This window comes from Labeo rohita, chromosome 13 (genome assembly GCF_022985175.1).
Source record: "Labeo rohita strain BAU-BD-2019 chromosome 13, IGBB_LRoh.1.0, whole genome shotgun sequence".
NCBI lineage: Eukaryota > Metazoa > Chordata > Actinopteri > Cypriniformes > Cyprinidae > Labeo > Labeo rohita.
Window position 1 is genome coordinate 22,108,128 of NC_066881.1, and position 14,269 is coordinate 22,122,396.

General features: G+C 36.5%; 1 protein-coding gene across 1 annotated transcript; it reads left to right on the forward strand.

Moving 5' to 3' along the window:
- Window positions 1-1,688: 1,688 nt before the first annotated feature.
- Window positions 1,689-14,239, forward strand: pcnx4 (pecanex 4). The gene is made up of 11 exons (XM_051126302.1): window positions 1,689-1,823; window positions 3,883-4,676; window positions 6,349-6,531; window positions 7,438-7,958; window positions 8,744-8,844; window positions 9,495-9,614; window positions 9,714-10,074; window positions 10,583-10,686; window positions 10,785-11,932; window positions 12,026-12,212; window positions 13,570-14,239. The coding sequence occupies exons 2-11, from the start codon at window positions 3,973-3,975 to the stop codon at window positions 13,819-13,821; spliced, it is 3,681 nt and encodes a 1,226-aa protein (XP_050982259.1). The 5' UTR covers window positions 1,689-1,823; window positions 3,883-3,972; the 3' UTR covers window positions 13,822-14,239.
- Window positions 14,240-14,269: the final 30 nt, after the last annotated feature.

The following is a 14,269-nucleotide window of genomic DNA, read 5'->3' on the forward strand; positions in this document are numbered from 1 at the left end:
TTAATTGTGAATTTTATTTATAGAATAATAATAATTTATTTGTTTCTTTAGTTTTTCTAAAAAATATATAAGCATAATAATTTGTATTATTTATATTATTATTTTATAGAATAATACAATTGTGTGCTTGTACACAAGCGAAATACATTTATATTTTTGGTATTATATTGTAGAGAATAATAATATAACATTTTTAAATTATTCCTTTTTTGTTGTTAATGTTATTGTTATTTTATAATATAATACGATCTGTACATAATTGTACACAAGCATAATAACATCATTATGTTATTATATTATTATTTTTATTTATAGAATAATGTAATTTGTACATGATGCCTTCATAATACTCACACTTGCACACTATTACCTGCTTTGCACTTTTGTGTCTGTTTTTCTTTGTACAGCAAACATACCTCACATGGTTCAGAGTTTTGCCATCAGCTTTTCTCTAAGAAATAATAGCCCACTCTGGGGTGGAATAGTTCTCGTTACAGCTATGGCAAACAATGATTTGTGTCAGACTGTGACACTGAAAAGAGAGCAGAGGTTTTAGTCTGATGTGTTTATTTTCAGTGGGCTGTATTATGAGGGCAGTTTAGCAGCACAGCTGAAAATCCAATGTCTGGTGAAATTCAAAGGCAATCACACACATAATGTGTTCAGTAAAAACCTGTTATCACAGCTCAAGGTAATTCTCTTCCTGTTTTCCTCTGGAGTATAATGGTGGGGGGTTGCAAAAGGAGAGACACACACAGAGAAAGAACCAAATCTGACAGAAGAAAAGAAGATATATTAAAATGTAGAGAAAATGAGAAAGGAAGGCCAGAGTGAACGCTGTTGAATTTAATAGTGGACCTGCTGTGGAAATAACACACAAGCACAGTGTGTTGTCCAAGCACTTTTTAAAGGAATACATCTGAGCATTTTAAAGCAGGAACGTTCCTTTTTATCATTTGATGTCTCTTTTGCTGTTAGTCTCACACAGGGATGTGTGTCAGACTTGCCAGCGGTTCATTTTAATTACATTCAATTAATTTTAGATCATTTTTACATTTTTTTTTAATTCTTCCTTCTGCCCTAAACATTGTACATTTTTCTAAATGCTAGCAGACTGCTAGCATTTAGAAAAATGCTAGCATTTTCCAATACTAGCAGATGTGTAGATATAAACTATTGCTGGAATGTGGCCTCCTAGTGATTTATTTAATTTTGCATAGCTTATTTTTGATGCGATTTTTTTATATTGTCATTTCCCCAAATCTTAATATACTAGATAGAATTATCAGTGGATAAAAGGTGTAAATCATGTTAGCTACTTTTATCATAATGTTTACTTTTAAGTGAGCATGGGTTAATTTTATTATGTTTTTACTATGCAAGTTCTAACATAAAAATAATCAAGACATATTAAAATATTAATAAATAAAATATATAATAAAATATTCTTGCCATTATGCAAATTATCACTTCTAAATGCCAGAGCTTAAGTACATTTTCCAATAGTAGCCTAATACAACACAAGCATATTATTTTTTCCAAAAGTAGGCTAATGCATAACAAGAATGACCTTGTTAATAGTTAAAACAGTATGCATTTGTTGTTTTGACATTTCATATTTACATAGGGGAATTCTGAGGAAAAATATGTTTGTCTGTCCATACGTAATCACGTAACCGTGTGTGTCGTCTAGCGCCGCCCTTCAGGCCGTATTGCCCAACTGCAGCATCAGCCGAAGCAATGATGGATAACGGGTCCGTTTTATCCCCACACAAACCCTCCACGCACCCTTCCAGCACCTCTCCAACCGTTCTCATTTGAAGGTATGTGATGTTAAAAACAGAAATTGTGTTTCTGTATAATTTCTTTTGCCATGTAGAAAAATAACCCGCCTTCTAAGCCCAAACACAAGCGGCTAATGTTAGCCGCGCTAACCAGTTTGTAGCTGCTTTCTCGCCTCTCTTTTTTGTCTGCTGTGTTTGGAGGAAACCAAGACAATAATATAATGTAATATGATAAAGGAGCTGTGTGTTTGGTTATTGTAATGGTCTGTAAACCGGTTGTCACGTTCATGTTTGTCTCTTGTTGTCATAGCTGCAGTGTTAGCATGTGAACAGATCATAGGATACAAATCAACAATACTGCATTAAAAACGTAAATCTGAGGATTATAGACACAAATCAAAGGATAAGAGCATATAATTCACAAGATAAACCTGTGAAGTCGCTGGTTTGATGCTGATTGATTCCACATCACCTCCTGTGTTTATGCTGTGTGTTTATTTTGGCTGTAATCATCTCTGCTTATTTTGCTCAGGTAATGTCCTCAGAGGTAAATGTAAAAATACACAGATGCTCGTAGGTTATAACCTGTGGTTGTTTTTTTTTTTTTTTTTTACCACATATGAATATGTAGGGTAAAAATTTTAACTGGGTAACTGATGTACATCTGGGTACTTTCCAGGTTGAGTAATCACAAGACATTTTTTGTATTTTGCAAAAATGTTGTATGTCACTATGCAAATTATGTGTTCTCTAATTAAATATACAGTAAATTTCATACATTTCTAGAACTGTGATATAAGCATTGGATAAACTCAAGTTTAAAATTCTTAGCATTATTAGAGTTAAAGATTTTTACAGAGGGGATTTTGGATATCTCTTTTCTTATCATTTCATAAATCAGAAAATACTGCCAACAGCCAGGGAATTTTTTACTATGTTTTTCTGAATGCAAAATTACACAAGAAACTTCAGAATATAGATAGGAATAAAACTAGAAAGTTTGGCTTATGTAAGTGATTTCAGGCTCAATGCATGAGAAAATAATATTTTGAGAAAACACCATTTAAAGATATTTATTGTGCTTAAAATATACAGACAAAATAGATAATGTGTAATAAAATAAACACTTATTTTGTAAGTTATGTTGTACACTACATTGTACACACTGTTTGAATATATGTAAAATGCAGTTTATTCCTGTGATCAAAGCTACATTTTTTAGCGTCATTACTCATGATCGTTGTCACATGATATTATTGTTATTATCAATATTTAAAACAGTTGACCAGTTTTTTTTCAGGATGCTTTGATAAATAGGAAGATCCAAAGACCAGCATTTTTTTTTTTTAATAAAAAGATTTTGTTACATTATACACTATACCATTCAAAAGCTTGAAGTTAGTATAATTTTTTTGTCGTTTGTTTTTCTGTTCTTCTGAACTTTCTATTTATCAAAGAAGCCTGAAAAAAATCTACTCAGCTGTTTTCAACATAATAATAATAATAATAATAAATGTTTTTTGAGCAGCAAATCAGAATATTAGAATGATTTCTGAAAGATCATGTGACTGGAGTTCAAAAACTTTTGACTGTTAGTGTAAGCTGTATATTCTTTCCACTTGTCTAACTTTCAAACACTGTTCTTTTATCTCTAATGTAATGTAAGATGGAGAAATATTAATAAGTGTGTGTGTGTATATATATATATATATATATATATATATATATAATATATAAATCTATATATATATATATATATATATATAAATCTATAGTATGATATATATATATATATATATATAATATGAAATTATAAAATAATATAATTATAAAATATTGTTTTAAACTATTATACAGAAAATAAATATAGTATCTTCAGTATTGTGTATGTATAGACTTATATTAGTGCTTTCTATTAATTCATAATTTAAATGTATTAATTACATGAAATACTGATTGATTCAATTATTTAAGATAATATTATTGAAAATATGACATTATTCTAGTCACTAAATGTTGAAGACGTTCAATTAACTACTCTTTGTCTTATGAAATGTTAGTGTATTTTATAATATTGTATGTGTTTGTGTGTTTTCAGTGACTCATTGTCAGCGGGGCATGTGTGTGTGTTCCGGAGCAGCTGGGAGGAGATGACCGAGTCTGTCCCTCCCGTGCTGCGTTCATCATCATGGGGCCTGATGTGCCCCTGCTCAACGATTACAAGCAGGAGTTCTTCTGGAAACGTTTCCCACAGACTATCTTGGGGGGGCCGAGGCTGAAACTTGGCTACTGCGCCCCGCCATATGTCTATGTACACCAGCTGGTGTTATTTCTGACACCATGGCTGTTGGGAGGCATCGGGACCCTCTTGTACCAGCTGAGGGTGCTGGACGAAGCCTTTACAGGTGTTGTTTCCGGCGTGCTTATGCTGGGGGTAGGTGCCACCCTTCAGGGACTGGCGCGGTGTATGGCACGTAGGACCGGAGTGGTACAAAGACTGCCTGCTGCCAATAACATCCTTGCAGATGAGGAGGAGGTGGAGTTTACTCACTGCGTGGCCCCTGAGACGGTACATTTTGTGGTGCCTGGGAAGAAGTTCGTGGGTAATGTAGTTTTGCACACTTTTCTTGCTGGAGCACTATGTGGGTTGTCCACGTGGTACCTGCTGCCGGACAGACTGAGCGGTCTGTATGGACACACAGGTGCGGGACTTGGAGCTGTCGTGCCTTTGTTTGCCCTGAGCTGGGTGACTGTCTGTATTGGGGAGTATTCGCTCATCGTCAACACGGCTACAGAAACCGCTACATTTCAGCCACAGGACACGTATGAGATCACGCCGCTCACCAGACCGCTCTACATACTCGCCTTCATTGCCGTGGACCTGGCTCTAAGGTACAAATCCCACATTTCACCACTACTCTCTGATAGCATAGATCAATGACAAAGAATTCTGGCCATGATAAAAAAAAAAATTTAGTTAAAAACTCGTTTTTCAACATTTAAATGACCAAAATCAAAGTTTCTAATATTTAAAAATAACAACTGTTGTAAACATCAAGTAAAACGTAATTTAATATTTTTTTGGAATACATGTTACTTGTTTTTTAAATATATTTTTGTAACATTAATAATGTCTTTAATGTCACTTTTAATCAATTTAATATTTCCTTGATGAATATTAAATATTAAAGTAGAAATTTCTTTTAAATGCTTTAATCTTTCTGACCCCAAACTTTTGAATGATAGTGTACACTATTTTTTGTGTATTTTTAAAATAAGTCTCTTATGTTTATCAAGGCTGCAAATCAGTAATATTGTGAAATATTATTGCTATTTAAAATACTAGTTTTCTATTTTAATGTGCTTTAAAATATAATTTATTTCTGTGATGCAAAGCTGAATTTTTTTAGCATCATTACTCCAGTCTTCACTGTCAAATGATTCTTTAGAAATCATTTTAAGATGCTGATTTATTATCAATGTAGGAAACAGTTCTGATACTTCATATTTTAAAAATATTTTTTGAAAAATGAATAAAAAAAAAAAAAAAAAAAAAAAAAAAAAAAAAAGCATTTATTCAAAAAGTATATATTTTTTTACTATCACTTTGTATCAATTTATCACATCCTTGCTGAATAAAAGTATTAATAAAAAGAAAAAAAAGTACTGACCCCAAAGTTTTCAACATTTTCTTGAATTCTTATTCATCAAAGAATCCTGAAAAAAAATCTCTGGTTTTAAAAAAAGCATCATAACTGTTTCCAACATTATTACTAAAGATTATTATAATGTTAGAATGATTTCTGAAGGATTATGTGACAGTGAAGACTGGAGTAATGATGCTGAAAATTCAGCTTTGCATCACAAAAATAATTTGTATTTTAAAGTACATTAAAATAGAAAACTGGTATTTTAAATTGCAATAATATTTCACAATATTACTGATTTTTCTGTATATTTGATCAAATAAATGCAGCCTTGAAAGAGACTATAAAACATTATGAATCTTATTAATCCCGAACATTTGAACAGCAAATTTTCCTGAGAAATAATTTCCCAAACTATGTAAGACTTTTCTTTTCAAGATTTGTTCTTTTAATAAAGCTATGCCCCTCACAAAATATTAAAATCAATATTTATTCTGAGATTCAAAAGTGCTCAAACATGGAAGAGGTTTATTTAATTCATTGTATGCACTCATTGTAAATGTATTCATTGTATTTTTTTTTAAATGAACTAATTGATTCCAGGATAAAAAATGAGCATCTTGTCAGTGATTCATATGCTGAGTGTTATGAGCTTATACTTGAAACTGGCATTGTATACTGCAAATATTAATGGCTCTTAGAGAAATTGCTTCTGATTTTCCTCAGTAAGATGCTTTGCATAAAAGCATCTGCTCAATAAATGTAAATGCTGAAATTGATTTGAGTGTTTTCTTTGAGACTGTTATCGTGTAACCTAAACTTACGAGGATTGTTTGAGTATGAATGTCAAGAGTCAGTGCTAAGTATGATGTACTCTTCTCCTCATCTCCTGGATCTCAGTCTCTCTCTCCTCTCAGGTTTTCAGGTTCTGGTGTTGTAGAATTGCAAGTAGCAGCTCAGGTGCTTCACGTGTTGTTTGTGTTTCTGCCGGTGCTTTGGGCTTTGGGAGTGCTCTCTCCGCTGGATGCTCTTCTGCTCTGGGCCATGGAACAGACCTTAGTGCATGGCCTGGGTGGGTCAGCCATGTCTACCAACATTAGGTGAGCAATAATTCCTTCTTATATTGGTCTCATATAACGACTAGCTGCATAAAGTGTGGTCTACATTGCAGTATTCTGTTGTATATACAGTTGAAGTCAAAAGTTTACATGCATCTTGCAGAATCTCCAAAATGTTTAACTATTACAGAAGGTTCAAATGCTCACTGCTGAGGGTGAGGTCGAGACTTTTTGAATTTGAAGATCAGGGTAAATTGAACCTATTTTGTTTTCTGAGAAACATGTAACTGTCTTCTGTAGCTTCTGAAGGGCAGTACTAAATGAAAAATATATGCTATTTAGGCAAAATAAGAAAAATATGCATCTTCATTCTGTTATAAAGTTTACACCCCTGGCTCTTAATGCATTGTTTTTCCTTCTGAAGCATCAGTGAGCATTTGAACCATTTGTAATAGTTGCATATGAGTCTCTCAGTTGTCCTCAGTGTGAAAAGATGAATCTCAAAATCAGTCATTGTTGGAAAGGGTTCAAATACAAAAAAAATGCTAAAAAACCAAAGAATGTATGGGACCTGAAGGATTTTTCTGAAGAACAGTAGGCAGTTTAACTGTTCAGGACAAACAAAGGACACATGAACAACTAACACTAAACAAAAAAAACACAGCTGTGGATCATTCAGGTACTAACACAGTATTAAGAATCAAGTATATGTAAACTTTTGAACGAGGTAATTTTTATAAATTCAACTATTATTTTCTCTTGTGGATTATATGTAAATGTCTATTATATGAAATATACTAAATAAAACATAACACACATTTTGTATGATGCCTCTTATTTTTGTAAAATGATCAACATTTTGCAGATTCTGCAAGGTGTATGTAAACTTTTGACTTTAACTGTAAGTGTGCAACCCATGTAACTATGATCTGCTTTTCTTTTTTTCAGACTCTTGGTGATGTTTCTGTCATCTGTGTGTGTTGCCGTCTGTACCTACTTCATTCCCACTTCACTGGGTGTGGTTCTGTTCACTGTTGCCATGGGTTACCTTCTCAGCCAGGACCTGACCCAGTTGCTGGTGCTGGTGAAGGGTGCCTCTCCGACCTTGGGTCTGGGTTGGTGGGGGCTTCCTCTTTCCCTAATGTTCATAATAGGAGCCTTGACTGAGGCTGGACTCCTTCATCAGCTTTACCTCATCAACTCAGGGAATCTAACGCTGGGTGTGAACTCTATAGAGCACTGGGAGTCTTCTGTTGTACCCCCAAGCCCACAGGAGGTGGTCGGCTGGCTCCTTATTGCTCTGTTTCTGCTCACTCGTCTGCTGAGAGAGCTCCAGGGAGCGTGCGTGTTGGGAGGTGCCGTGCTCAACCCACTGTACCCCAAGCGGGTCACGACTGCCCAGGCTTTCAGGCGAAAGACCCGAGGCCTGCGTGTCGCTGGGATAATCCGGAGGATCCTATTGAACCTGGGTGAGATGTTTGCATTGTACCAACCAAACAACCCTTTGAATCTTTCTGTTTATCTGTATAGTGTGTTGCAGGGAGATGTTGACCTAGCATTGATAACACACATGTGACCCTGGACTACAAAACCAGTCATAAGTAGCACGGGTATATTTGTAGCAATAGCCAGCAATACATTGTATGGGTTAAAATGATCAATTTGTCATTTATGCTAAGAACTTAATTTGGACAACTTTAAAGGGGATTTTCTCAATATTTAGATTTTTTTTTTTTTTTTTTTTTTTTTGCACACTCAGATTTCAGATTTTCAAATAGTTGTGTCTCGGCCAAATATTGTCCTATCCTAACATCAATGGAAAGCTTATTTATTCAGCTTTCAGATAAATATTATTTTCGAAAAAATTGACCCTTATGACTGGTTTTGTGGTCCAGGGTCATATATGGATACATGATATATCAATGCTATATTGGTTATTTGTTTGATTATTTAAATTTTTTTTTTAATGTATCGCTACTTGTCAGTATTGGGAATTTTATAATAAATATTTAATTTACCCTACAAATTTAAATGTCATTTTTATGATTAAACATTCACTGAGAATTAATCTTAAAAAATCTTTATAATAATTAAAAATAATACTTAAAAATGAAAAATTAATAAAAAAATACCACTGTTTAGCAAATCATAAAATGAGTATCCGTGTTTCATTCTGTACATGCTGTGAATGTTACATTTTTCAACAATTAAAATGTGTGTCATTTAATGTGAATTTTCTTATTTGACTTCACAGTGAGTCCGCTGGCGATGATTGCGTTCTTGTCTGTAGATGAATCTCTAAAGAAGGTGCACACGGCCTCTCTCGCCATTGGCTTCACACGGGCATTCAGGATGGTAAGAGAGTTTATTGTTACATGATTTTGAAGTATAATTAGTGGCCTATGAAATGTTTTAATTTTCTGTTTTTTTTTTTTTTTTTTTTAATTCAGTTTATTTTCTGTTTTAATTTTTCTGAATTCTGTTTTAATGGTTAAATTAAAAAATAATAAAGAAAAAGCATGTCAAATTATTTGAAATTTTGAAACATACACAATTTAACAGCATATTTATTAAAAGTTTAACATAGTTACACTTTTAAGGCGCTATGAAGTACGTGGGTTTTTTTTTTCTCAAATTCAGTTTTATTTTTACCAAATTCTGTGTTTTCCATTAGTTTTTTTTGGATTCCGTTTTAATAATCAAAAGCATCTCTAATTTATTGATTTAATTAAAAAAGAATTGTTATTTTATTTATTTCTTTTTTTTTCATAAATACTGTGTTTTTACATTTTTCTGGTAAATAAATCATCCAAAACTTGGCAAATTCCCTGACATTTCGTGTTATAAAGTAAATTCCATGTTAATGTCTGGATTCCATGATTCCGTTCACGTTTTCCGCATCACAGAAATTGCAGGACCCTACATTACGAGGACATGAACAGCACTCTTTCACTAAAATACCCCATTAATCTTTGACCCCTGACTCTTTGGCCTTTGTTCGGTAGGTGTGGCAGAGCTCTGAGGCTGCTTTGCTGCAGATGGTTTTGGTGGTGATCATCAGACTTGCAGGGGGGCACAGAGTCACTCTCTGGAATGAGTTGGGCACTACAGTGCAACTGATACTGGTGAGCCAAACGTAACTTATTTATTATGCATTTACTGTAATAAAATTGCAGGGATGTTTGTGTAATAATATTTTTCTTATCTATATCCTTTTCTGGCAGGTCTCTCTGATTGTGAATCGTGTATCTCAGTTTGTATGTAAGCTGGGTTTTGCTCTTACGGTGTTGATCACGTCCTGGACAGAGAGTAAACAGCGTCGTCAGTCGGCGGGAACTCTGCTGGCGCTCAATGCTGCACTGTTCCCACTTCTGCTAGGTGTTGTGGCTCTCTCTGCCCTTCTGTCTGCCCCTCTCCTTCCTCTCTTTACACTACCTGTGTTCCTGGTGGGATTTCCCAGGCCGCTGCGTTCATGGCCGGGCACCCCAGGCACCGCCTGCCCTTGTCCAGATTCTGTATATTACCAGCAGCTCTGCAAAAGACTGGCATCCGCTATTAGACCCGCACTTGCTAATGGCGCATTTGGTGAGTGAGACCAACTGATGAACTTCATTGGTCTTCTCTAGCACAGTCTCAGCTCAGAATCATCTTGTCGTCATTTTATTGCTGCTGTTATTAAAGGGATAGGTCACCCAAAAATGAAAATTCTGTCATTAATTACTCATCCTCATGTCGCTCCAAACCAGGAAGACCTTTGTTCATCTTGGGAACACAAATTAAGATATTTTTGATGAAATCAAAGAGCTTTCTGACCCTGCATAGACAGTAGAATGATGCAAAAGAGAAGAATTGTTGAATAAAGTCACAAAAAAGTATTCTCGTAGCTTCATAAAATTACGGTTGAACCACTGATGTCACATGGACTATTTTAACAACTACCTTTCTGGGCCTTGATCGTGTCTATGGAAGGTCAGAAAGCTGGAATTTGTGTTCCGAAGATGAATGAAGGTCAGTTTGATCTAATATTCGTGCACACATTTGAACTGAAGTTTCTATTAACTTTTTAAGGTTATTTTGTTTCATCTGGTTGCAGGTTCCTGTACTCCAGGGTCTCAATACCTTGGCCGCTTTCAAGGTCGTCTTCTTTGGATCTCTGTTTTAGAGAGAGGCTATGGCTATTGCACTGTCAACATTAAGGTATACCTGCTTTCTTTCCTTTGCTTTGTCTACACAACACCAGTTTTATGATTCTCATGTGTGTGTCATTTCTCATCACCTGTCATTTTTCACCACAGGGTTTGGAACTACAGGAAACATCGTGCCACACAGTGGAGGCTCGGCGTGTGGATGAGGTTTTTGAAGGAGCGTTTGATCATGTAGAGCGGCCTGGCCAGTGTTTCAGATTATTGAACCCTCACTGGGGTAACGCTCTGACCCCCTGCTCAGTGTTGCCCGTCAGGGTTTACTCTGACGCCCAGAACGTTCTAACAGGAATCATTGATTCACCTGACCACCTGCGTCAGCTCAACTCCGACTTCCTTAAAACACTAATCTGGATTTTATTGCGTTACTGTGTACAGGAATTGACACATGGTGCTCAGCGGACGAAAGGTCAGTCACTACAGACCTCTGGACGCAAGTCACAAAGCTCTCAGCATGCTGTGCCCTCGGAGCCTGGCCCGGCTGTGGTTAAAGTTGCCATGCACTCGCAAGTTCGCCCTGAATCCTCTTCATCATCTCACTTGAGAGGACAGGACAGCTCAAGCCTCTCATCCTTTGCTGATTGGTCAGATGAGGACGATCTGTTCGGTCCAGTCCCCGTACGGCGGCCGATAAGAATGATGGTGCGGACAGATGAAGGACAGACTGAGTTAGGGTTGGGAGTGTCTCTTCCAGGCTCTGTAGAAATCCACAGTCTGTACGAGAGCATGGCTCTGTCTTCTCTCCCTACACTTAGACCTCTGGGTCTGGGTTTGGGGCTCGGCCTGCCCATTGTAGATAAAGGGAAAGATAACATCCCCGCACTCATTTCGACCACCGTCCCAAGCAACTCTCAGCCTCTACACTTCACAAGCCCTCACTCAGAGATCTTCTCTCTGCCCGCAGAGTGGCGGACCGCCCAATTAGCTTCCTCTAAACTCCAGGTTCTGCGCCCCTGCTTCCCAGAGGCTTGGTTCTGCTTTTGTTTGTCCCAGCTGGTAGTGGAGAGCTTCGGGGAGGGAGACTTTGAGCAGGTGACATTGGGTTTGCAGGAGGACCGTGCCCTGCGGGAGCTTTATACCCAGGTGGTGCTGTCGTGCTGTGTGGCACTGGGGGCAGATGCTCAAGTGTTCAGCCCGAGTCTGCTTTTTAGGCTGTACTGTGGGGACGGGCCCTGGACTGAGGGACTTGAGTGGCTCAGAGCCAATAAAGAGCTGCATCAGCTAACACTCAGGGCTTTCAGGTAAGAGACAAGCAAGATTCAGCATTAAAAAACAGCCTAGATGTTCTCACTTGTTTAAAATGTGACAGGTGTTGTTTTATTTTGTGTGTGCAGGTACAGTGTAAAACTCTTGGTAGACCAGGCATCTCTTGGTCCGGTAGAGAGTCTGGATGAGCTCTACACAACTTTACAGGATTACCATGACAATTGGTTCATCGGTTTGGTAACAGACCGCAGTTGGCAAGAGAGTGTTGTACAAGAGAAGCCCTTCCTGTTCTCTCTCGGGCATGATCTCACCATGGTAAATACCACATTTTTTGGAATGTAACCATTGCTACCAAACACAGTCTGATATCTAGCATGATGCAATAAAGTCCATCTCTTCTGAGTAGTGCTGGACGATATGACCTAAAGTCAAAATCTTGATTAACTGAATGTTTTACCTCTGTTACGGTTAATGAACTTTATTTTTGGTTTGCCCTCATAGCTGTAGATGTGAATCTGACTCATGATCACTGTTGCATGTGATCTTCCTCTCAGTGATCTTGTCCTGTTACTCTGTATTCAGAAGTATTTACTCTAGGTTCTTACTGGCCATTCACGCAGAACACGTCTTTCATCTAAAACATGAAATGCAGCACTCATGGTTTAAAAAATAGTGCAGGACAGAATGTAGGGCTTCAACGATTCCTTGATTCTATTCAAGTATTTGATTTTTAAAAATTCTCAATTGCATTTTGAGTTGAGTTGAGTAATCAACAAAATACTGTCCACATATTAAACCCATGTAAAAATCACAATAATGCATAATGCTATTAAAAATTCACAAACGCTACGATTCAATTAAATAAATGTATGCGGAGCAGGTTTAATGTATATGCTTTAAATATTTACATGTGCGTAGGTTACGTACTTGTGTGTCAGAGCGGCTCCATTCACTGTAAATGCTGCTCCACACAAACGGTTATCATTTTCATGTGTGGAGCATCTTAAACTCAATCTCTGCATGTTGTTGTGAGTTTGTGTTTATTATAACATTCATCTGGGAAAGCAGCGTGCACTATTTTATCATATTTGTAAGGTAAATCATTTATAAACGTACGCAAACACAGGAGAATACATGATTATCATTCTCAATATGCTAACTGTTCATTGCGATTTCAAAATAAAGGTTTAAATCCTCAGTCTGATCTTTCATGTTTTGATGTCCACATTATTCAAGAAATTACAGCGGCTGTAGATTTTCTGTCATAAAGAAATGGCCAAATGTTAAAGATTAAGCGGACATTTGAATTAAATATTGTTAGAGCCTATTAGAGTCAATATGAAACAAGGATTAGATTGTGCAGTAAAGTGTAGGCATTTGTTGTAATGCGTAATGTACATTAGCTCTATTGTTTGATACATTATGTATTTTATCAGTTTTGTTCAGTAAAACCATATAATTACTTGCTTTGATACTTTATTAAAACTAATTATTATTGCTTTATTGCTGTTATATATGTATTTTAAGTTAACTAATTTTAAAGGCTATTTTTATTACTACTTGTCAGAATAATCGACAGATTACTCGATTACCAAAATAATCGTTAGTGACAGCCCTAACGGAAATAGCTATCATTTACAGTTGCGTAATACATTTTCTCTGTTTTTCACAGGGGACGTATACAAGCCGTGTGTTGTCCCTGCAGGAGAATCTAGTCCAGGTGGGAGTTTTGAATGAAGAGGGTGTGAGGGGCCAGTGGGCAAACCTGTCATGGGAGCTACTGTACGCCACTAATGACGACGAGGAGCGCTACAGCATTCAGGCACATCCTGTGATGCTGAGGAACCTAACTGTTCAAGCAGCTGATCCACCTCTGGGATACCCCATCTATTCATCCCCGCCCATCCATTTACGCTGCTTATGATAATTACCTTCATTTGTTTACCCACATCAATCCTGAGATCAGCACACACATGGATGCTACCAGCATGTCAGAAGTTTTTGCATTCATTTCTTCTTCATTCAGGGTACGGTAAATATTTTATTGAACGTATGAAGCATTTAAAATTGCTACTGTTGTAGTGACTTCTGAAAGAAATGCATGAATTGATGAACATCAGCAGCTGGGATGAAGTAAATGTGATCTGTTCAGCAAAATCCTCTCCACCCGATAATACTGTAGACTCATTCAGACACAGAGCTCAGATTTATTTTGTTCTCTGGAAAGTGTACTCTATTTTCACAACAATGAGCCCTTGGGTGTCCTTGACTGAATCTCACCTCAGACCGAACTTCCATTTCACGATTTTATTTCATTTTATTTTTGTATTTTTTTTTTTTTTCACTTTCTTGTTCCATCAGCATCCATCAGT